The 22,977-nt window shown below is 51.6% G+C and overlaps 4 protein-coding genes and 1 non-coding gene across 5 annotated transcripts; 4 read left to right on the top strand and 1 right to left on the bottom strand.

Moving 5' to 3' along the window:
• Window positions 1-251: 251 nt before the first annotated feature.
• NCU09033 (C6 transcription factor) lies at window positions 252-4,287 on the top strand. Its single transcript, XM_953887.2, has 4 exons — window positions 252-663; window positions 954-978; window positions 1,042-3,786; window positions 3,845-4,287. Exons 1-3 carry the CDS (start codon window positions 416-418, stop codon window positions 3,682-3,684), a joined length of 2,916 nt encoding a protein of 971 aa, XP_958980.2. The 5' UTR covers window positions 252-415; the 3' UTR covers window positions 3,685-3,786; window positions 3,845-4,287.
• Window positions 4,288-6,771: 2,484 nt separating this feature from the next.
• NCU09032 (hypothetical protein) lies at window positions 6,772-10,718 on the top strand. Its single transcript, XM_953886.2, has 2 exons — window positions 6,772-7,667; window positions 7,948-10,718. Exons 1-2 carry the CDS (start codon window positions 7,359-7,361, stop codon window positions 10,330-10,332), a joined length of 2,694 nt encoding a protein of 897 aa, XP_958979.2. The 5' UTR covers window positions 6,772-7,358; the 3' UTR covers window positions 10,333-10,718.
• Window positions 10,719-12,799: 2,081 nt separating this feature from the next.
• On the top strand, window positions 12,800-17,145 carry NCU09031 (hypothetical protein; the record flags this gene model as incomplete). The annotated part of the gene is made up of 6 exons (XM_953885.2): window positions 12,800-13,317; window positions 13,371-14,370; window positions 14,465-14,499; window positions 14,726-15,010; window positions 15,453-15,915; window positions 15,994-17,145. Exons 1-6 carry the CDS (start codon window positions 12,848-12,850, stop codon window positions 17,143-17,145), a joined length of 3,405 nt encoding a protein of 1,134 aa, XP_958978.1. The 5' UTR covers window positions 12,800-12,847.
• Window positions 17,146-18,130: 985 nt separating this feature from the next.
• On the top strand, window positions 18,131-18,229 carry NCU15352. The gene has a single exon. It is a non-coding gene; the product is annotated as a tRNA-Asp (tRNA).
• A 1,180-nt stretch (window positions 18,230-19,409) lies between these two features.
• On the bottom strand, window positions 19,410-22,819 carry NCU09030 (hypothetical protein; the record flags this gene model as incomplete). Its single annotated transcript, XM_953884.2, has 2 exons — window positions 19,704-22,819; window positions 19,410-19,495 (listed from the first exon to the last, which is right to left on the bottom strand). Exons 1-2 carry the CDS (start codon window positions 22,756-22,758, stop codon window positions 19,410-19,412), a joined length of 3,141 nt encoding a protein of 1,046 aa, XP_958977.2. The 5' UTR covers window positions 22,759-22,819.
• Window positions 22,820-22,977: the final 158 nt, after the last annotated feature.

The following is a 22,977-nucleotide window of genomic DNA, read 5'->3' as shown; positions in this document are numbered from 1 at the left end:
CCCTAAATAAACCATACTTGCCCCTAGAATCGTTCATTTCAAAATTCCTTCACGAATTTAATTCTATCTCGTTGCTCCCAAACTTTGCTATTCAAAAGACATTATTCAATACCACATGTACCTGTATTTACCGTCTTGGTTTTCGGCTTTGTTACTGTAGGGTAGACAAACAAGAGCGCACTGACCTCGAACCCACGGACACAGGATCGACATCAGCAGGGCCTCCTCCACTCCACCCAGGCAACCTGAACGGCATCCGCTGCTTTTCATCCCGAACAGCCTCCCCGCTCGGTCACCATCACGCCGAGCAACCCAACGCGACTACAACCCTCGGCCCAGATCGGCCGTCCCCAATCGCAATCATCAATCAGTAGAGGTATACAGGCATCCGATCGAATCGCTGCCGACCAGCGCGATGGCTGCTGCTGCTTCCGGGCAACAGCATCATGCAGCGGCAGGAGGACCGTCACCGTCACGACCGCCATTGTTCCAATTCCAGGGGCAGCAGCAGCAGCAGCAGCAGCATGGCCCGCCAAATGCCTCCGTCTACAGCGACGACGGCCAGCAGAGCGGCGACGATGACGACGACGACGACGACGACAATAACCACGCAAATGACCAGGTGCTTCCTAATGGCAAGCGAAAGAGACCCCTTTCTGTCTCGTAAGTCCATACATTCATTCATTTCATTCTTTTCCTATTGGCCTCGACGACGACCTGCGCCATACTACACTCGGCATTGTCTGTTAGTGCCACCATGTATTATACACGTTGTTGATAACACCCCGTACATCCTGGCATCCTCACCACCAACAACAACAACAACCACATCATCATCATCAACACGGCGGGCTTTTCATAGGCATCTTGTGTACCTTTACTTGAATTTCCAATTCCAATTGTGGTGTAGTGTTGTATTGCAGTGGCAAATCAAACTGACCAGGGATTACAAGGTGTGAAACTTGCAAAACTCGAAAGGTTCGCCTGATCTTCCCAATTGCAACCCATCTCCCCGCCATCCCACCACTAATACTGAACTAGGTAAAATGCGACCGCGGTCAACCAGCCTGCGGATGGTGTAGTAGAAATACAGTCGTGTGCGAGTACAAAGAACGAAAGAAGCCCGGCCTCAGAGCAGGCTATGGCCGCGAGTTAGAGCAACGTCTCGACAATCTCGAAGCAGAACTCAAAAGACACGCCGACATCTTAGCGGCACACGGACTCGACCTCAACACGAGCCCGGGGAGTGTCAACACTCGTGCTACGCTCAGCATCAATGCCAATAACAGAAATAACCATGCACCATCAGGCCATCGGAGCACACCAAGCCTGCCGAGCAACGGCCACGGCACACCGCGCGATACAGGACCCCCTCCGGTCTTTGCTCACGCCGGCCCAGATTCGGCTGAGAGGGCTCTATTCATGCACAAACCCCCGACTTCAGCCGATTTCAGTCTGGGCCCTCACACTCCAGCCATTGTCCATGACAACTTCCAGCATGTGGCAACTCCCCAGCCTCGGATACAGCCGGCCATGACCCCTAGTGCGGCCGTTCAAGAGTACTATGGCGCCCCCCGAGCCGTCTCCCATCAGATGGCGGGTCCGTCGCTAACAGCAGCTGTTTTGCCGGCCACGCAAGGGCAAGGAGGTGCTGAACAGGAGCTTCCTCCGTATGGCGTTTGTTACGCTCTCATGGAGCTATACTTCAAGCACATCCACCCATGGTGTCCAATCCTGAACCGTGAGACCACAAAAGATCTGTTTTTTGGCGAGAGAATCCCGAACGAGGAAGAAAAGATCCTGTTGCATGCCATTGTGGCTACAGCCATGAGATTCGCAACGGACAAGATGCTCCCCAAGGAGAGTCGGCAGCGTTTCTACACGGCCTCGAAGCAGCGTGTTTTACTCTATGGAATGGAACATTCATCCGTCATGTCGCTACAAGCCCTGGTGATCCTTGCGCTGGATCTATGCGGTAGTAGCAACGGACCCCCAGGATGGAACATCATGGCTCTCATCACTCGAGGGGTGGTGCAGCTTGGCTTGGCCGTCGAGACGAACTCCATGACAGTTTGTCCAAGCTATCCCTCAATCTACACTCTTCGCGCCATGGTCCTTCCAGAACCCCGCGACTTCACCGAGGAGGAGACCCGCAGAAGGTTGTTCTGGATGGTATATGTGCTCGATCGCTACGCTACCATTTCCACGGCGTTCGACTTTGCGCTCGATGACAAGGAAATTGACCGGACCCTTCCATGCCGCAACGAACTGTGGATTAAGAATCAAAAAGTTGAGACTAGATGGTTCTACGCCGCTGACGATGATAGCCGACTCAACAGCAACAGCTCCGCCGACTACCAAGTCAACAAGCCCGAGAATCTTGGCGCCTTCAGCTACTATATCGAAATCCTGGGTATTCTCTCCAAGATCCACAAGTTCCTCAAGCAGCCCGTCGACATCTCATCTCTCACCGATGTTGAAAATTGGCAGCACCGCTATCGAGAACTGGATACAATGCTCAAAGTGTGGAAATTCGAACTCCCCGATGACTACAGCAACATGGCCAAGATCTATGAGCACCCCAGGGTTGCCCGTACTCTAAACTGCGCCTGGATCATGCTCCATGCGACCTACCACACCGCCGTCATTCGTCTGCACTCGTCAGCCGCATACCCCACCGTCCGTTCACCCATCTTCTCTCCTTCCTACATGGCCTCTCAAACCTGCCGCGACACAGTCAATAATATCCTTGCCCTGGGTAAATTCGTCGTCGAATACAACTTGCTCTCCACACTTGGCCCTCCCTTTGCGTTCACGCTCTGGGTCGCTGCCCGTGTTCTACTGGTTCACGGCAGCACCGTTGAGCGCAGCCTCAACCCGGATATCCAGTTCTTTGTTGACACCCTGCGCGAGATGGGCAAGTACTGGCCCGTAGCCACGCGCTACTCCAATCTCCTGACGCGCGTACTAGACGAATACAAGGCCAGCGTAAGCGAGGGCGACGAGGTGACGCCCAGTAGCGTGCGGATTCTGGCGGACATGCGACGGACCGCATTCGACTTGGACCTGTTGATTAGTCGCCAGCCTAGGCATGGCTCGCGGCAACACGGAGCATTGACGGGCACCGCGGCCGGAAACAGTGTGATGAGCGCAGGCGTCATGATGCCTGTCACCAATAACAGCAACGGACATTTTGGTATGGGAACAGAAGGAGGAACAGGAGGAGGAGGAGGGGGGGCCAACGATCTGGAATATCTCGATGTTTTTGACTTCTTCAACATGCCCAGATTTCCTCTGTCAGCCATTGCCCCAGCACAGAATGCTAGCGGAACTGAAACGAACCAGAACCACAGTATGGGCCAGGGACATGGTATGGAGGGCGCTGGCGGCGGAAGAGGACTAATTGATGATGGCGAAAGTGGTAGCAAGCAGCCGCCAGGCCAAGGCATGGGCAGCGATGTCATGCATGGCTCGGCAATGGGAGGAGGAGGATCGGCACAGGGAGTGGGGCAGTTCAACATCATGGACTTTATGGTGTATCCTGAGCGCGATTGGCTTGAGAATCCTCGCGGTTCTTCTTGGGTCGATGCTACAGGAGGAAGGCCTGAGCAAGGGACTGGTGCCAGTGGCCCTAGAGCAAGAACTGGGACTGGAAGCGCGGAAGGCGCTGGGGCGACTCTTTAGGGCTAGGAGCGCCCCCAGAACCCTCAACCCCCGCATCGGACAGGAAGTAAAAGGAAATACAAGAGGGTGGTTTGCATCCGATGTAATTGGGCCAAACAGAAGGTGAGTTATTCCTATCTTGTGGGGAGGTGCTGATATTGACATGGCCATGTTCTTTCAGTGTGACCGCCAACGCCCTTGCTCTAATTGCATCCGTCTCAACAAACAAGATGATTGCCGATATGAGTATTGAACGCGTCCGCGGCCAAGGAGCAGCCAGCAGCTGTCTGGAACTGGTGCTGCTGGAACACTTAGAACAACTAGCACAGGCGAATCGCAGTTTAGATTATATTTTATTTTCTCGGAAGGATCAAGGAAACAGGTAGCGAGCGGGCCTGGACGCGTGATCTTGGGTATATAGCGCGTAACCCAATACACAAAGGGGATGGCTTATAATGTAGTGCTTTGGCAGGCATAGGCATAAGCATGCTGGGCTTTTCTTGCTTGTTGTACAACGGAAATAGCGAGTACAAGGTAGTCACTTGAATAACTTAACGAAGGGGAAATAGCGGTATTCTTTGAAGTAATGTTTATCTCGGACCTATGCGTCCATTCTGCTCTTCTGAGGACAGCCATCATGTTGGAGTTATTCTGAGTGTGCTACTATTTGCACTCATTGCCGTTCACCTCATCACTTTCACAGTCGCAACCTTAGCTTCCTCGCCTTTCTCTTTGACCGTAGTGTACTGAGAGATGTGTATGAAAATATTTCAAAATGTCTGCGACGACGGCCTCGCGGTACCTCGTCGCTAGGTACTTGATGGCTTGACTCCGGTACTCTTGTGACGACACATTGCCCCTGGAGGTGGTGGATTGGTGATTACATCAGGTAAGGTCCGGCTGCCGCGGCGGTGACGGGATTCTACATTAATGGTACACGAGATCTTGGTCTTTTTTTTACTTTTTTTTTTCCTTTTTTTTTTCTTTTTTTTTCTTTTTTTTTCTTTTTTTTCTTCTTTTTTTTTTCTTTTTTTTTCTTTTTTTTTTTTTTTTTAAATAAAGAGCGGGAGTAGATCCTGAGTGTTAAGTGATTGTCCTACGAAAGATGAAGAGATCGTTGGAAGAGAACCGAACGAATGCCGGTGAGAGACGATAAAAAAAGAGAGAGAAAGAAGAAGCGGGAAAGAAGAATCGTCATGCGACAATGCAAACTACCTTAGTAGGGCAGCAGAAGAGACAGAAAACTGAAGAACCACCCGACTCGGCCGCCTGGATACCTAGGATCGGATGGATCGCCGGAACCGACCGACCGCCCGCCCGCCCGTCACCTACCTCTAGTCAAGGATCACTTCAATGTGGAGACATTTCAGTTACATGCACAATGAGGATTCAATGCAGTGTTCGAGGAAAAGGGAAAAGAGAAAAAAAAAAAAGAAAGACCATGGATGGATGGATGCTCCATGTTTTAAGCCGTCCCGCGGGCCGCATGAGGCGGCTATGAGCGGGCATAATGAGCGGGCATGGAGGATGCGGGCATCAATGGATGAGGGGAAATTTGAGACCTACAGTAGGATGGGGAATTCGTGCACGTCGGTGACGGTGTTTCAATCTCCAATGAAAGAATCGTGAGAAACTTAGTTCAGCTTGCAGCGAGTAAAGTCTAAGACAGACATGAGCGGGGAGGAGACTTAGGAAAGGAGAGCAAAAGGAAAGAGGCGGGGTGGATTGAATTGAATTGAATTGAATTGATTGATTGACAGCACGTGCTATGTCGTTCAGCGCAGATACTCATTTCTTTCTTTCCTTTTTGATCATCGCATTGTTCAAAAAAGAAGTGGAAGAACTGGAGAAGAACTGAAGAAGAACAAACCCCCGGTCAATCGCGGCCTCTTTCGGACTTGTTTCGCTTGGAGATCATTTTTCGTTAGTTAGTTTAGTTGGATACTTAAGTAAGCAAGCAAGCAAGCAAGTAGCCTTGCGGATGAATCCCGTTGGCTGTCGTTGTTGATTGATTGAATTGAATTGAATTGAATTAACGGGTAATTATTTTGGGGTATAATTATCTCATCTCATCTCATCTTATTTGATCTACGTGCTGCGTATCTGTACAGTATTGGTGGACATTGGATCGGAGATAACATTAGACTATTGGCACACGACACGACTCGCTCGCTTGCACATGATGACGAACGGATGTTGGGTCGCCGTTGTCTTTGAATTGAACTGAACCGTAGAGGTATAAAAGACATAAAAAAGGGTGAACCCCTCTTTCTCGGAATGGCCTCGCATGTTTCGTCCGTCTGGTGGTGTCTCGGTCAATCGGTCGGTGGTTGATGGAATGACGACTTGTCGTTCGGTTCGTTGTTGTTGTTGTTGTTCGTTGCTTTATCAATGGATTCCTCCACTTGGGTGTGAGTGGGGTGGTTTGGTCGCAATGGGGCCGCGGACCGGGGAAAGAAAGAGACACAAGGCGGCTAAACTGGAAGTGGTTAGGGTGATGTGCATTGGGCGGTGAGCGTCTATGTATCTTTGTAGCCTTTGGCAGCTGGTGGACGAGTGTGTGTGTTAATGGAATGGTGGAAGAAGTGATCAAGGCCATAACAGGAGGGAAAATGGCTGGCAGCTGAGGGAAGGTGTTGAAGGACTGGTGTGTGGTGTCATTGGTGTGAGCGGGTACCTGTTCGGCGCAACCCTTGTCTCTGGCACAAGCCGCGTCTGGGCCTCTTTTCACCCCGACACCTTTCCATTTGTGGTCAACAGGCTTGGCTGCATCTGTAAGCGGGCTGCAACGATTGCGCCAGTGTCAGTCATTGGCGACGAAATGCACGCATTCTCTGCTTGTGCAGTGGTGACCTGGCGCGTCCTCGACCTCTGGAATCGAATCCACAATAAACGCCAGTCATTTCTGCTGTGTGTTGTTCAACGCCTTCATACCCAACACGAAGCACATGAGGACCGGACCGGGGCCTCAAATGGGAACAAGTGGAAGACATGGATCATTCTGCTTGAGGAACCCGGGGCCACGGGGACAGGGGGGGATGTCCAACCAGTGCTCGCCGTTTTGGTCGTTATCATTCAATTTTCCTTCTTTATTTTTTTCTTTTTTTTTTTCGCTCTTTTTTTCTCTCTCCATTTCCCTTCGTCTGTCTAACCCATACCCACCGACCGATGTCCTATACCTCTAGCCTATAGACCGGCGAGGCCCCGTTTCCTCTTCCTCCTCTCAATTCTGCTGTCATCAGGATCCCAGTGTCAATATCGGAACACCCACTTTGCCGGGTTCACCGTCCTTTGCCGGCCAATCCTTGCGAGTCCCGAGTCAACGATCCGTGGTCCTCGTGCTTTTTCCCGACCTTCCACTTCTTTTTCTCCATCCTGCCTGCAAAATCTCCGACACGGCATTCGGGTATCTGTGCACAGGTGTTCCCTACCTGTTCCTTACCGACTTCTACGCTGTTCGTCCCTAAAAAGCCACAGCGCCAAAGCGAGTCCAGATTCGTGCTCCCGGTGCCGCCGATCCTCCAGTCAATCAGGGGTCGACATTTCAGCAGCATGGTGGAGGTGGTGTTGACCAAGACACTATCCTCCTCCTCCTCCTCATCCTCATCCTGCTCCTCTTCATCCGCCTGTGACGACAACACATTCCACCGACGGTCCCCGAGTAGCCCGACGAGTCCAGTATACACACTATAGGCATGGGAATGGGAATGGCAGACGCCGCGACTCCGAACGCCGACTGCGAACAAGAAGTAGCCGCCGCCGCTGCTGCTCCTCCTGCTACTTCTGCTGCTGCTGCTGAGCCCGTAGCTGAGCTCGTGCCGCAAAATCCACCAACATCACCCACCGCCGCCATGGGATCCAGCGGCGATAACTCCGCCCAGGGGGCACAGCCGTCGGCTATGCGGTGCTGCTGTGGAAGGGAGGACTGCGTTTATCTTAGGCACAACTGTACTCTTCTCAAGAGTGTCGAGCGCGATGTCCATACGGCCGCCAAAATGGGCCAGGTGAGTAATCAATGACGCAGACCTGCTCCCTGTTGATGCGTGCCGCATTCCTTTCATCCGCTCCCTGTGCGCCTGGCGCCACCGTCAATCGCTCCCTTCATATCCCTTGATTTGGCTTCGACCATAGCCTGGTTGCAAAATCATCTGCACCTATCTCGTCTTCCTCACAGATTGCACAATGCTAGAGTGGTCGGAAAAGACACCTGCAACGCACAGCAAATGGCGCGCGCGACAACCCAGGCCGGAGGAATGCTTCTCCTCGCTGACCTTTTCCCTTCAGACTCTGCTCATCCGCCATGAAGCCTACATGGCCGCCGCCGAACGCGACCGCGCCGAACTCACCGCTCGCATTGAACAGCTGGAACGCGAAAATGCAGAGCTCGAGGAGAGGAACAGGGAAACGATACACGAGAATTACAGCCTCCACGCCGAACTCGAGTCGCTCAATGATACCGTCCGAGAGGCCGACACCCGCATTGACTACCTCGAGACCACCCTGCGCGAGTCCCAGCGCGAGATCCGCCGACTGGAATTGGCGGCGGAGAGGGCAGCGACCCTGGAGAAGCAGCTCTCCATGCTCGAAGAGGAGCAGGCGACACTACAGGCAACCTTGGTCAATACACAGGAGGAGGCGCGCACCGCCATCACACGTTGGAAGCAGGCCGAAAAGGGTATCAACGACTTGCAGGAACAACTGGAGCGCATGGAGAAGGAAGCAAAGGAAGAACGGGAACGACACGCTGAGGTTATCGGCCGTATCGAAAAACAACGAGAAATGGAAAAGGAGCTCAGCACGGCAGCAGGCAGACTTAAGGGCGCTGCCGCTGTCAAGTCCTTATCCGACACCAAGAGCACGCGCAATGTCGTGTCGCATTTCGTACGCGACCTCTTGCAGGACAACGCCAACCTACAGCTGGGCATTGCCGAACTGCGTGAGATGCTAATGAACTCACACGACGAAATCCAACTCCTACGGGAACAGATACATTATCACCAGCCGTCATCAAGTAATCCTAAACAGTTGGGTACCGTATCAACACTACAGACCGAATTCGACGATCCCGACTCGGCCAAAACACCAAAGATCTCACAAGCCGTGCACGTCCACCACCATTACCATATCGCCCAGAAGGGCGAGACACGAAAACAAAAGAAGAACAGGAGATCCATGACTTCAGGTACCTTTTCGCCGCCACACATCATCTCAGCACCTACAACACCAGTATCCTCCCAGAATCCCCAATGGCAGGCGGGCCGTGGCCTTGGGCCACCCTTTATCCCGCGTCACAGTGCTCACGATTCCACCTCGACAGCAGCAGGCCGTTGGTCCCTAATCTCCGAAATGCCCTCCGAATTCGCGCCATCCTCCGCGCCGACCTCTCCCCAATCGAACCCCCGGCGCAATTCCGTCTTCGACCGCGGCATCATTGAGGTGTCGGTCCCCAACTCTCCCACCACAAGTGTCGATCCAACTTCCCCCGAATGGAACCGAAAGTCGCACCGCAGACAGGCATCCCAATGGTCGACTCGTAGTACGGCCATGCACAATTCCGGCACCTGTTCACCACCGTATCCCGGCCACCGTTCGCTCGCCGGTCTCGTTCTTGCCGAGGAGCTCAACCAGGCCATGGGCGCCTACACCACCGACGACGTACCTGACATGGCCCACGGGGTTTCCTCCGCCGAAGACGACACCGTTGAGACCATGAGCGCAAATGGCGACGTCGATGACCCGGAAATTGTGACGGACGACACGATTCACAGAGATCTCGACTTCCACCCCGAAGCGGCAGAGCAACGAACAGGAGGACTCCGACGGATGACCTCACACGAATCCATCATGTCCCTCTCCAACGGCCTCGACATCCACACCCTCAAGGTCCGCCCGAGCCAACTGACCCTGCGACCCCTCGGCCTCAGTGCCGCCGGAACCGGAATCAGCAACGTCACGGCCATGCCGACCATCTCGGCGCGCGGTTCGCGCGGAAGCATGCACGCCAGAGATAATTTGGCCCTGGTAGGACAGCGCCTACCCCGACCCGTATCCACCTCCCAGAATAACAAACGTCCCTCGGTCGCCGAGCCGCCCTTCTTCCTCAATCCCAATCGTCGCGCCCACACTGACGGTTTGCATATGTCCTCTTCTGTGCGATCAACAGCCTCCCGTCAGCTGTCTCTTCCTACCTTGGGTAGGCTAGTCTCGTGGCGGCCTTGGAGCCAGAGTTCTAGCCAGCCGACTACCGCAATCGACGCAGTACCCGGAACCACGGGAAGATCAACAGGACTGGAGCCAACCCCGGAACTCCCCGAGCTCACATCCACCCCGGTTGGAACAGGAAGCACAGGCGCAGGCACCGGCCTAGGCATCGCCATTGCTGCAAGCGACGGCAAGTCATCCTACCGAAGCGTCAGCTCGTCCACCACCACTGGCACGGCCGGCACGGTAACCACGACCACCACCACCCCCCTGTCGTCTTCCTTGCGGTCCGTGTCCTCTGCGACGACGGGGACGACCATCAAGCCTAGGGCGCCGGGCATCAACCAACCCGGCGTGATCCCAGGGTTTTTGTCGAGGAAGGGTGGGTTGCCGAGTAAAGTGACGGTGGAGGCGTTGGATGTGAGCCAGCTGGGGAGTATTGAGGAGGCTTTGAGGGAGGGAATATAGGGGTGATGAATAAGGGGATCTATAAAGGAAAGGAATTAATGATGTGGAATGATGGCTGCTGTAGAAGGCAGGAAGGGAAAATACGACGAAAAGGTTGGATTTGCATATTGCAATATTACTACATCATAACCTTTTTTTTTCTTTGTTTGGATCCAGATTCAGATTCTCAGTTGTTTCAGATTTTCTCATGGCGACCCGGCCCAAGCGATGGTCGGCAAGGAAGAGATGTTGGATCTTTAAAGAAGGGATTTCTTGGATGGATGGATTTATTTTGTTTTAGCATCTCTGCGTCTTTGCATCAGGAAGCGGTGTTTTGGGTTGTTCGAAGGTATCGAATTGTTTCGTACATGTGTCTCTAGGTTATTTATACCCTTGTTCAAATTCGCCATTGTCTGCTTCTTGTTTGTTAAGTGCTTCTCTTGCTCTTCTTTTCCTATTGACTGCCGGTCCAGCTCCGTCCGATATGATTAATCCAGACTCGCAGCAAGTATATACACAATATCTCATGTTGTAGTTTCAAACCACCACTAACTGAACTGGAAGGACACATCGAGACTCCCCAGCTCTCTCTCACGGGACCGCAAGAGGCATTCTACCCAATCTCAGCTGTGGCCTGTCTTGTTTATACAGTAGCGTTTCGTACTACTACCGCATCCTACCAAATACTTCCAAAAAAAAAAACCTACTCTATTAATGCACGCCCTTCTCAATCTCAGCCGGCCTCAGCAGCGGCCGGCTGCGTCTAATCCAATCGACCGTGCTATATCGTGTTAGTTAGATAGGAGAGATACAGATGGAAAGATCCAGGTACTAATCGCCGCCGCCATACCCAATCTAAACGTACTAACGTCACAAGCGTGAGGTAGGTAGAGGTAGTTTCTCCTCTCGTCCTTCCTGAAAACATCAACCCCCCGAAAGCTGAGTGATTCAGTTCTCTTAGCACAGAATCTTCACAACAACAACAACCGTTGCGTTGCGTTGCGATTTCGAACCGACCGCTAGGTAGCCAGGGCATGCCACCACCCATTTCCCCTAAATTATACGCGTCGACCCCTCCAGTCTTCTATAACTCTCCCTCCTCTTGACCTCCTCCTCTTGACCTCTCGCGCGCTGGTTCGGCATCTCCGTTCCTCTTCCCGGAGAAAAGAAAATTAAAAGATAAAAAAAACAAAAGGTATACTGCTTTAGACACCAACCCCCCGCCCGGTGCCTCGTATCACATTCCCGAAATCTGCCTAGAGTTTGAGCGTGCCGGCAGCGACCTACTATGTGTTGGATGTTGGACGAGATCAAAAGCAGGAATTGTTTTCTTCCAACTCTGTTAACTGAAGGAAGTTAAATCGACCAGGGGACGGGGGTGGAAAGAAGTGGAGGGTCTCTTACGACTAAGTAGGTGCCTGGATTGGAAATTCATTCGGGAAAAGCAGATGGATGGATGGATGGATGGCAGCAACAATCGATGCGTGGGCGAGTGCGATGGGATCGATCCCATCGTTGAAGCCAAGGATGAGGAGGTATGGCATCGATGATTTTGTCAACCTGGATTCATCACATGGGTACACAGTAATGTCCAGATGAGATGATGGTGGATCTCATGTCAAACATGGGTTTTTCCAAACTTACTATGCTTAGAGGAACTACCTCTAGGGAGAAACGGCCATGATGAGTCAGACAGGAAAGAGGGTGCCCGGACTTCAATTGTCAGTGGAAATTGCGTGGCGCTACGTAGCCGGCTGAAATGTCAATGGTGAGGTGTACTTTCCGTTATGAAGTGGATGGAGGGGGGAGGAGTTTGGCTGACGATTAGACTGAGGGGGACTGGTCAAGGGACTGAATGAGTTCAGCTTCCGTCGTCATAACATGACGCAGTACTATCCAAGTGAACAAGGAACAGTGAGTGCCTGATAGGTTGCACGAGAAGCCTTGGGTTAGTAGTTGTCAAAGGCAGAAAAGGAAAGATTTGTTATTGTCGCTGACGGTGAAGGAGGGTACTGCTCAATCATCCTTTCTTTTCGATTGGATAGGTAGTGGAAGATGCTGGCGTTAATTTTGGAGATGGAAAACGACTGGGATAAAATGATCCGAGTTTCAACTAAGTGCCTGACTGCGCCTCCCACAGATAAGCAATTTGCTGCATCACTATGCAGTTAGGTAGGTAGGTAGCGTTGTGGCTGTCTGTACCTTGCTCTTCAAGGCAGACTGCAGGAGGCGCTTCGAGCCTTGACGAATAACGGGAGAGAGCGTGGTTGATGGGTAAGTATCTCGTGTGGATGGAAGGAAGGAACTGAACGAAGGCATCGCCCAATTATTGAACGTCCCCACCACACCACATGCAATCAATTCTTGCCTGCTAGCCGAGCCAGCCTCTCCAGTTTCATGCCTTCTTCAAGTTCCTTTCCAACTAACCCCTGGTGATTTTCGACGGAGCTTCACACTCCCCAATCTGTTCTCTTCTTTCTCACCAACACTGGACTCACCTCCTGTCCTCTGTCAAGTCGTCGCTTCCCGCCTCAACATGGACCCGGCGTCGATTCTCGGAATCGTGGCCGCTGCATGCCAGTTCGCTGAGCTGGCGGCAAAGGGCGCAATCAAGGGCGCTGGGCTGTTGAAGAGCCTGAGAGACACTCCTGCCAAGCTCACGGAACTTCTGACACTTGTTCAGATATCGAAACAAAATATGGTACAACTGCGAGATCACCTAGCCCACCCAACTCTCCTGAGTCTGTCGAGCCAATTTCAACTGCAAACCTACCGGGACGACATTGGAAAAGCACACAAAGTCGCCCAAGATTTGGAACTGCAGATCGAATCCCTTGTTGGACCTACCACCCAGGATTTGAGGGGGATCAAAAAGCTCTGGCGAGACGTCATCACAATCAAGAAGGAAGGGGAGTTCAACGACAGATTCGAAGCTATCCAGCGGTACAATGAGCAAATCCACCGCGGACTCTCAGGTCTCCAGGTTGCTCTGTCCACCAAAAATCTGTGAGTCAACCCAAAGTTGCCCCTCAAATGCAATAGATATTAACAGCCTTCAGGGAGAGCAGTGTAGCCATTGGAACGAGAGTCAATGAGAACACCACCGTTCTGGCTGAGATAAAGGACAAGGTCTATGAGCTGAACAGCAGGAAGACCGATGTTGATATCGATGTGAACGTGCATGGTTCTACACTCATCGGAGCTCAGCAGACACGAGCCAGCCCAGCAACAACCCGAATCGAACTTGAGCTGCGACTTGAGCCGGCAACGATCAGGGACGAATTGCGGAGCGAACTAATGCTACTGATGACTGGTCAAGGGCTGTACGCCAGCGCTTCCAATGCGCTTCTCCCTATCGTATCACGCCTTTCCCACGAAGATAGAGCGCAAGTAGCTAGCATGCTTCTGATGAATCAGATTCCGTATTCAAATAACCCGAGAAGACACAGCAACTCTGCAGCGGCGAGACGCTCCTTTGATCGGCACTCCGCTTCCGGGCCAACAGTGTGTGGTTGTGACACCAAAACTTACAACACTGGAAAGGCATTCAGACGTGGTCCATTTTCTTTTGGTTATGGCTATGAGAACCAGAAGCGACATCATACCTCTTGTCCCTACAGTGGAGGACAGGCTGTGAAACAAACCTGGAACTATCAGCTATGCATGCAACTCCTCCCTCTGGTCAACAAAACGGTGCAATTCGCTTTCTCTGCGACAATCGGCGGCGGCGGTTTTGAGCTCCGGTTCCCGCTCAAAGTGTTTCCTACCGTTCAAAGGGCCAATTCGGCGATATTCAGGCTCTTTGATAATTTCGCCGAGCGATGCGCAGAGCTCGATTTCTTCAGGGAGTATTACGTTGATGAACGATTGTACCCTTGGTTCTGTGTCCGCCGCATTTGTCCCACAAACAATGGGCACGACAGCAATACCGCGGTTGTGTGGAACATTGATCGTATTCGTCAAGAGCTCCGACATATTCATCGAGTGCTATGTGATGCTCATATCCTCCAGATTGGTTCAATCAGAGACAGGGATGAATCTGGATATACTGTCCTTCATGTAAGTTGTCCTTCTTCAACACACACTACCATATTCTCTACTTGTTCGGGCCTTCATGACGGCATTACATCGTTCATAACTAACAACCCCATAGGAAATGATGCTCTTGATCCTAATTTTGATGCCAGTGTATAGTCATGTCGCAGACGAAGTCACAGGCCTTCTCGCGCTCATCTCAGTCAATGGCATTGACGCACACTCTATCCCCGGTGACTCTGGATCACACTCTATCGCCGATAACTCTAGATCACGCCGTTTGATAGCACTTCCAACGTTGCAAATACATCAATCGTTTAGACAAGATTTATTCCAGTATGTGTGACTACAAGATCCATTGCAATTTGAATTTGAACAGATCTACATGTACTCACCTTGCCATATTCCATCCCCACAGAACCATGAATGCTACAGTAGCATCCCCTCTGAACAGCGCAATAGCCGCTATTCAAATGAGTTTACCCCTATTCGGACAGATGCTAGATTCGATAGAGCAGCCACATCTGCCATTCGATATTATGCTAAGCACAATGTCCTTGCATTGGGACAGTCGCACGATTAAACTTGCTGCCGATATGAACTTCTACGACGTTGAATTCACCTACGAATTTGATTTTGATGATTTATCGGGCGAGGTAAACCAGTATGCCTGCGTCCATCGTACGATGTTGACGTTGCTTAGGATGAAACCAGATTTGTCTACATGTAAGCAAAGATATACTTGACCATTCATCCCTCTTGGATCGAAGGGGCCGTCTCGACTAATTGTACCGCTGCTGACATTTATCATAAGCCACTTTCGAGGGGGAACTCGCAAGGATCGTACTAGATCGAGATCTCCGTAACCTGGAACGATTCCTGACATCGTCCACACTCAACTGGAGTGCACAAGCATTTGGTTCATACGGAATAAGTGTTTTAGATTTGGCTGTGGGTTGGAGGGAAGGACTGCAGGCTCTGTCTGCCGTCTGGACGTCGGATGCGTCACGCACCTTTTGGCTGGCATTCCTGATATCTGACAAGGAATCTTGCCACCAAATTCTCGACTCGTTCTTCATGCCTATGAATACTTTCCCTTTCATTAGGCTCATGATGGATTTGGTCAAGGCTGATGCAATGGATTGGGCCCAGATCGTTGTCAAGTCGCATGTTCGCAAACGTACGGATCTTGCTACCCTTGGCCGTCAACACTTATCGCCCATCGACCAAAAGAGACTGGGACTTTCTACTACTCAAGTCATACCGCTGGATGCTCATGCGCGAGAACTATACAACCTTTTGAGAGATCAAGGGATTCAAGTCCCCCAAGCCTTGCACCCTGGATGGGCTGGGTCGATCTATCAAGTCTTGGGCGATTTTTCCGACAACCACTATGGGTCACCGCGCATCTACAAGGGTTCTTCTAAAGCTCCGTCTACTGCACAGGTCCGTGAGAGCTTCCTGCTGGTCGTAGTGGCGCAGCAGTTGTTCGACAACGGGTTTACCGCTATCGACGACGGGTTCACCGTTTTCGACAAGACTCATATGAACATAAGAAGAGACAAGCTGGTGCGAACGTCTCTGGATCAAGCCACGCGGAAACTTTCTGGACTGGCACCACTACCGATATGCGTATGGCTTCTACAGAAGGGTGCCAGTCCGAATTTTCCGCTTCCGATACATCACAAGAAACAAGGCTACCTCGGGCGTCGCAGACAGAGCAGCCGCAATCTCTTAGAGCGGCTAGCAAAAGGATGCACTACTCAGCCCAACTCACACTGGTCTTTGATGCGTCTGCTAGTTCAGTACGTTTCCGGCCTGTGTCCTCCCATGTTGACAGACAGCTGTGTCTGTTATTGTCTTGCCTCGGACGGATGTCTACCACAACACCTCCACGTATCCTTTGATGCCTACTCCCGTATATGCAACCAACATGAGCACAAAGCGAATGCGTTAGTTTCTTGGCTCGAGTCGTGTTCTCTTACCCGGGACGAAAAGTCGCTGTGTTTCGAACAAGCAGTGCGGCTAGAGTTGTTTGACAGGCTCGGCCTCGTTCACACATGCTGTCTAGGGCGGGAATACAAAATGAACCCTCCCAAACCCGAAGAAGTCGAAAGGATCAGAGACGATGACGAGGAACTAGCATCGCATTTAAAACTGTTAATGTTCGCTTACCGTGGGTCCCTCCTCATGTTTCTCCAACGGCATGATGAAGATGAAGAATACTCGACGGAGTTCGATTGTGGCTGTTATGAATTTGAAGATCTGGGGAAAACGCCTCCTTCTTGGGGTAGCCATAATCTTGATGGCCACACAACTCGGTTGCTGGCTCACTGGCGCCACTGGTGGAGTGTGACGGATCCAATACTGGCCGATATTTACGGCATCACTCGGATGGAGCTCTATAAAGCTTATGGTGAAGAGGTCTTTAACGTCAGATGTCGGTCAGAGGTGGAAGTAGCAGATATGATGCGTGAGACAGCTGACAGGAGGACTAATTTGAATCTGGAAGAGATGGGATTTGGCGACCTCGATTACAAGGAAGTAATCGAGCGGCATTTTGCCACTGAACTAACATACGCGAAGGAAAATATTATTTCCGTGCCTAGAGGTAGTGAGGATGCGCACTATTGGCTAAAGAAGTTTGATGAGACAGCCTTCGTACCAGTCTACAGGACAGAACTCCTGGACGAACTGATGGAAAAGCTAAGGCGAGCAGTGTCGGGACAAGATGAAATATTCGCAAAGGAAACAGACATATGGAGCGATGCGAGGAGTTATTATGAGTGGACATTATGAGTGGACTCGAATTTAGTGATGAGTAACAGGGAAGTTCAGTCCAGTACTGGTTTGTTTGTCACCTAGTTCGAGACCTCGTGTCAACTTTCCCATGCATTCTCACTGCTGACTAATGCGTGATCTTACCCTGAATACGTTATTTCTGATATCCAAAATGCCATATAGGATTCTTGCTGACGGCTTTTGTGATTCGTACCAGCCATTTTCATTGGTTCTTGCGAGGTTTGGGACAATACTCGGGATAGATTTCGTGTACGTAGTGTGGTGTACAGAGTACGGCATAGTACCTACCTAGCGTACCGAGCTGAAAAACAAACCAGTACTGGATTGTGATGAATTGGGAAGACGGATAGAGAATTAGCTTTCGTTGTGCATTTAGTTAGGTATATAATGGCGATAGACAGTTGCGTGGCTAAATCAGCATAATCCTCAATCTGACTCGTGAAAAATCGGCTCCGTATGGGTTACCTATACCCTATCTCCTCATGGAAGTACACTCTTATCCTTTCCTTCTCTTCCTTGGGGACAGTCCAAGCATTAAGAAGTCCAATGAGTGGAGGTTATTGTAGACTGTGTAACTTGTGTTGATAGGCACTTGAAGTAAAGGAAGGGGATGTTGATAGGTCTAGGTTGGAAGGGGGAATAGGTAAATGGTAGAGAAGAGAGTGACTTTGGTATGTGTTAGCTGCCTGACATATCGAGGGAACACATGCGAGACCAGTGTCGTAATAACCAGCCCCAGATTTACGACTTCACTCCCACGATACACAACCACGAAAGAACAAACCCCAAAAACTTATTCCCAAATTCCAGTCGCCTTCCTCCAAAAGCTTCCCAATATCAATCTGTTCAATCCTTCGATGCAGACAGGTAGTTAGAATGATTTGTTCCATATTCTAGGAATGCAATTCAAGACAGACAATATAGGCTCACTAGAAGCCCTCTCTGACCAATCAACTACGACAGCTGATCCAACAGTTGTACATCTTCCGTAGTATAGTGGTCAGTATGTGAGCTTGTCAAGCTTGAACATGATATCAGTTCGATTTCGCTCGAGACCCGGGTTCAATTCCCGGCGGGAGAGACCATCACTTTTTTTGCCATTTTTGCAGCTTTGTCTTCACACCCAGCCCAGCATCTTTTTGCATTCCGATTTTCTGTTGGGCGAGGGAAAAATGGATGCTCTGGAGGTCCCTGCCGGCCGTTCCTGGACCGCCCCACTTAACAAAGAAGTAAGAGTGGGGACATTGGTCCTCCACTTACAACCATAACCACAACCACAACCACAACTGCCACTTCCTTCCAACCTCTTCCTTCGTGATTTTCTTCCTCACCACTTGCAAAGTCGGGCCTACAGCGGATGGCGCTATCTCGCTGTCACGCGCTTAACCCATAAACGACGGAACATTCCGACATTCACATCGCTCCATCAGCCATGGAGACGACTGGAGGATTCCAATCACTCGAAAGTCCCCCCGACTCGTTAACGAGAACCATTTCTCTAATTGATGGAGAATAAATATCTCATTAATACCTCTACTCATAATTGCTAATCCTCCACTAGTAGTCACGCGAATCCGTCCCAACCGAACTGTACCTGTACCTGTACCTGTGCCCTGCATCCTGCTTGGCAACCAAAGCTGATCTTTTCTTTTCATAGCATCTTTCCTTCCCCCCTTTGCAAGAATGCGAATGCGAATGCGAATGCTTAGGACGCCGTGCCCAGCTCCCGTCCTGCACAAACGATCGGCCAGATGGCATCATCATCATACAGCTAGAGGTAGCTACCTTAGCTACCTTGGAGCCAAATCCAATCCGCGAGCAGCACGCGATTTGCCTTGACCACACACAGGTGGTGGCTTGCATATATAGAGGTATGTAGGTAGAGGTAGAGTTCGGCTTTGGCAGTAAGCCTGATGCCGCCTACTTACTTTCCAAAGTCAGCCTAAAATAATGATGAGGTAGGTAGGTAGGTAACTATCTGATTGCCGGGGGCACATACCTAGGCATAGTTGAAGGAACCGGCCTGCCTGCTCCGATTGTTTGAACTGGTGCTGCTGGAACTGACGATAGGTAGGCTTAGTGAAGTCGGGGTGGCACACTTTTCGGATGGAAGATAATTACCTAGGTAGTTTGCATCGTCTGGGGTCCAGCAGGGCGTCGTCCAAAAAAAAGTAGATTTAGAGTCTGATTGAGGTTCCTCTCGACGCGGACTGGAGCTCTCCCCGCGTCTCTCCATCGGACTAATAAAATATGAGTCTCTTTTACACGAGAGGGAAACTCAACAGAGTCACGAATCCAGCCAGGTATGCAGCAGGACTTGGAATTGTCCCATAGGCTGATGATTGATCTGTGTTAGGTAGGTCCTTTAGTGGTACCGTTCTGTATATACATCTTCACGACTGGAGATGCTCAAATCCACCGCGTTTCTTCATTTTTACTTACAACATGGGTAGTTCCCGTATGTTAGCCTTTGTAGATCAATCAACCTCTTTCATGCCCGTTGACCCCCATGTCGTCAAAGCAATTGAACTGACTCCTAGTCATTCATACCGTACCTTGTTCCTGCTCCTTTTTGGCCTCCTCCTCCTCCTCCTCCTCCTCTTGCTCCCCTTGATCGTCCTCTACTCGTTCTTGCCCCTCCTGTTGTTCTTGTCGTCCATCGCCGTCGTCTTGCTGTTCCTTCGCGTCTGGTGCTGATGGCGCCTCTTCTGCTGGCGTTTCGTATGTCTCAAGGTCATCTTCATCCTCTTGCCCCTTTTTATCTGCTCCCTCCCCTTGTCCTTTTTGTCCCTCTTGTTGCTCCTGGTTCTGTGTCTGTCCTTGTTCTTCCTCGGCTTGCCCATTTGCATTATCTGGTGATGCATCATCTCGTTGCTCGCCGTCCTGCTGTTCCTCCTGTTCCTGATCCTCCTCTTCTGACCCATATCTTTCTACATGTCCCTCACCCTCCATCGGTGTCGAGGCGGACGTCTTCCTCTCTTCCTTACCATCGCCTCCCTCGCGCGGCACCACGTTCCCTGGCTTGTGAACCACAATGTCAGACGGCGCTCTATTGTAACCCTTTTTCGGTCCACGTCGTTTCTTGGGCGGATTTGTATGCATTCCTATCTGTATCCCCTCGGCATCTCTTGGTCGTATTTTTTGAAACCCAGGGAGGTCCTTCGGCGGAGACGGTGGGCGCGGCGGCGGCGGTGCTAATCGTGGTGGCGGTGCTGGTCGTGGCGGCGGCGCTGCTCGTGGCGGTGGTAGTGGTGGAAGCGTGTGGTCCGACGCCGGCGGCGGTATCTTTGAGGTGATCATGATCTCCATGGGCTGCGCGATCTCCTTGGGCTGCGCGATCGGCCTCTGCAGCTGTTCTTCCACCCGTCTCTGCAGCTGTGCTTCCATCTGTTTAGGCCGGAAATTGCTCCACTGCTCTGGCATCTTTCTCGGTTGATCCATCACTTTATACATGGAGAACGCAACTGGGTTGTCCCTCCCAAAGAACTTTGCGTATTTTAGCCATCCCTTGCCAAAGGCTTTGTTGTTCATGTCGATATCCACCCAACCCCTGTTCCTGTTTGCGGGGTCCATGTCGAGTTCCACGTCAAGCTCGCCAGCTCGCCGGCCGATCCAGTCGAAGAAGATGCGCACGGGAGGCATGGGGTCATAGGGGGATCTCCGTCGCGGATACTCGACGAAGAAGTCATCGCCTCGTCTTCGCTTCTGATGGGGTATACGTGGCAGAACCTCAGGGTCATGGAGTAGGTAGGCTGACAGTTCCTCTAGCAATTGTTCCGATTTGGCGAGGATCATGGTGCCTAGGGCAACTTTGAGGTTGATGGACGCTACCAGGCCGTAGCTGTCAACAGGCCAGTTGAGAATGTCGATGGTCATTTCGCCGGGGCGTCCTCCCCATCCACCGTCTTCCAGGGCAGGACACTGGATCAGCCACGAGCCAACCAGCTCTTCGATCTCAAAGGGCTCGTATGCTTGCTGGGGGTTTGTCCGTAACAGATGGGCTTTTATTTGACACAAGCGGAAGTGAGGCTGAAGTGCCAATTCCCAGGTAGGGTTACCTTGGATCTCCACCCGCTGTGGCGTTGTGTTTGCGACTTGTTGGCGCATGGACGTCTCTCTCAGGTGTTCTATCACCTCAAACGGCTTGTCACCCCAGCCGATCACCGTCTTGTCGATACCGTTGCCGATAAAAGCCCAGACGCGGAGGTCAGGGACGCGAAGGACGGCATGTGTCAGAATATTCCGAATATCGGGACCTCCAAACCATCCTTCGATGACGACGGGCTCCGGCGTCAACATGGGCATGGGCCGTCCGTGTAAGCCGGTAAGAAAATATTTGGATAAAAAGTAGTCGATGTGGAAGTGGGCCTCCATGGTAGGCACATGGATGGTTATGGACGGATGAGAGGCTGCAATGCTGGCGAAGGCCTCCTCGATGGCCCCCTCGATGCCGTACCACTCCCAGCAAATGACAGACCAGAGAGGCATCATATGGGACCGCAACCCGGGAACGGCTTTAACCACCTGGCGGGTGCCGTCGTAGTCGTTTAGTTTGTGCAGTATGATGGGGTACCGTGTTTTCCATGGATCAGGTCGGCCTCTGGTGTCGAAGAAATACTTGGCCATGAACAGGTCGAGGCTGCAGTTGATCTCGTCGGTGGGGGTGGCGCATCGCGCAAAGGTTTGCTGTTCCCAATACGTGAATGCTTCTTTGTACTGTCTGTTGATGTCCTTGAACTGTCTTGTGAGGTTGTCCTCGATGGTCAGGATGTCAGCAGGCGGGAGCTTGCCTTCTTTGATGGTTTCTCTGAATAGGGCGGTCTGTAGAGCGTAAAACAAGTCGCCAGGAAGAGGCTCAGCGCCGGGGGCAGATTGGTGAACAGGGATGCCGTAGTGTATCAGTTGGGCGTGAAACCAGGCTTTGGCGACGGGTTCGATGGGCGGAACGGCATTGGGATCACGCATGATCATGTGGAGGTTGTAGGGCGTCTCCCGCTTGAAGCCCAGGGCCTTGAAGCCGTCCTTGTCATACGTGAAGGGTCCATGGACAGCGGGTGCTGGAGGCATGGGCTTTGGTCCCAGGTCGGGGGGCGGCGGGCCAAAATGTCCATAGATGCCATTGGGATGAGGGCTTGGTGCTGGCCGAGGATGAAGATCGGTATGAGGTCCGGGTGGGGGGCCATTGTTAGCGGTGCCGTTGGTGTTTGGATGACTGTGAGATGGGGTTGAGGAATTTCCAGTCAAGGGTCGATTTCCATCAGATGAAGGATTGGCACGGGCTGGTTGAGTTTGTGGTTGGTGTTGTTGCTGTTGTTGACTTTCTTGAGGTTGAGTCTCAAGTCGGCCATCAGGTTGAGATGGAGGTTCAGAATGAGATTTATGGCTGCCTTGATCTTCAGGTGGGGCTTGGGCGGGACTCTGAGTTTGAGACTCGAATGCGGGTGTTTTGCCATCGAAGAGAGAGTCGGCGTCCTTGTCGTCGTCGTCGTCGGCTTGCGGGTGAGTCTCGGGGGCGGGGTCGGCAGCCGTTGGACTTGACACCGAGTCCATTGTTGTTGGAGGATCCGGTTGGCGGTCGGTGGTACAAGGATCCATGGCTACTACTACCATGTGTCATTGATGTCGCGTCATGTTGTCCAAAAAGGTCACCGTGGCTCCTGTGAAAATGGCGAATGAGTGGTGATGTTGACAAACAGAAGAACTTCAGACGCGCAAATTGACAAACGATTTGTTTTCGGCCGGCAATGCTGGTCCAATCAGTGGATCCGGACCCCACATCGGGACTCCCCACCAAACACTATCAGCTTTTCTCGCTTTTAGCGTGATGAA

The sequence above is a fragment of the Neurospora crassa genome, linkage group VII (genome assembly GCF_000182925.2).
Source record: "Neurospora crassa OR74A linkage group VII, whole genome shotgun sequence".
NCBI lineage: Eukaryota > Fungi > Ascomycota > Sordariomycetes > Sordariales > Sordariaceae > Neurospora > Neurospora crassa.
Note: the sequence above shows the minus strand (reverse complement) of the source record. Positions and strands in the feature narration are given on the sequence as shown.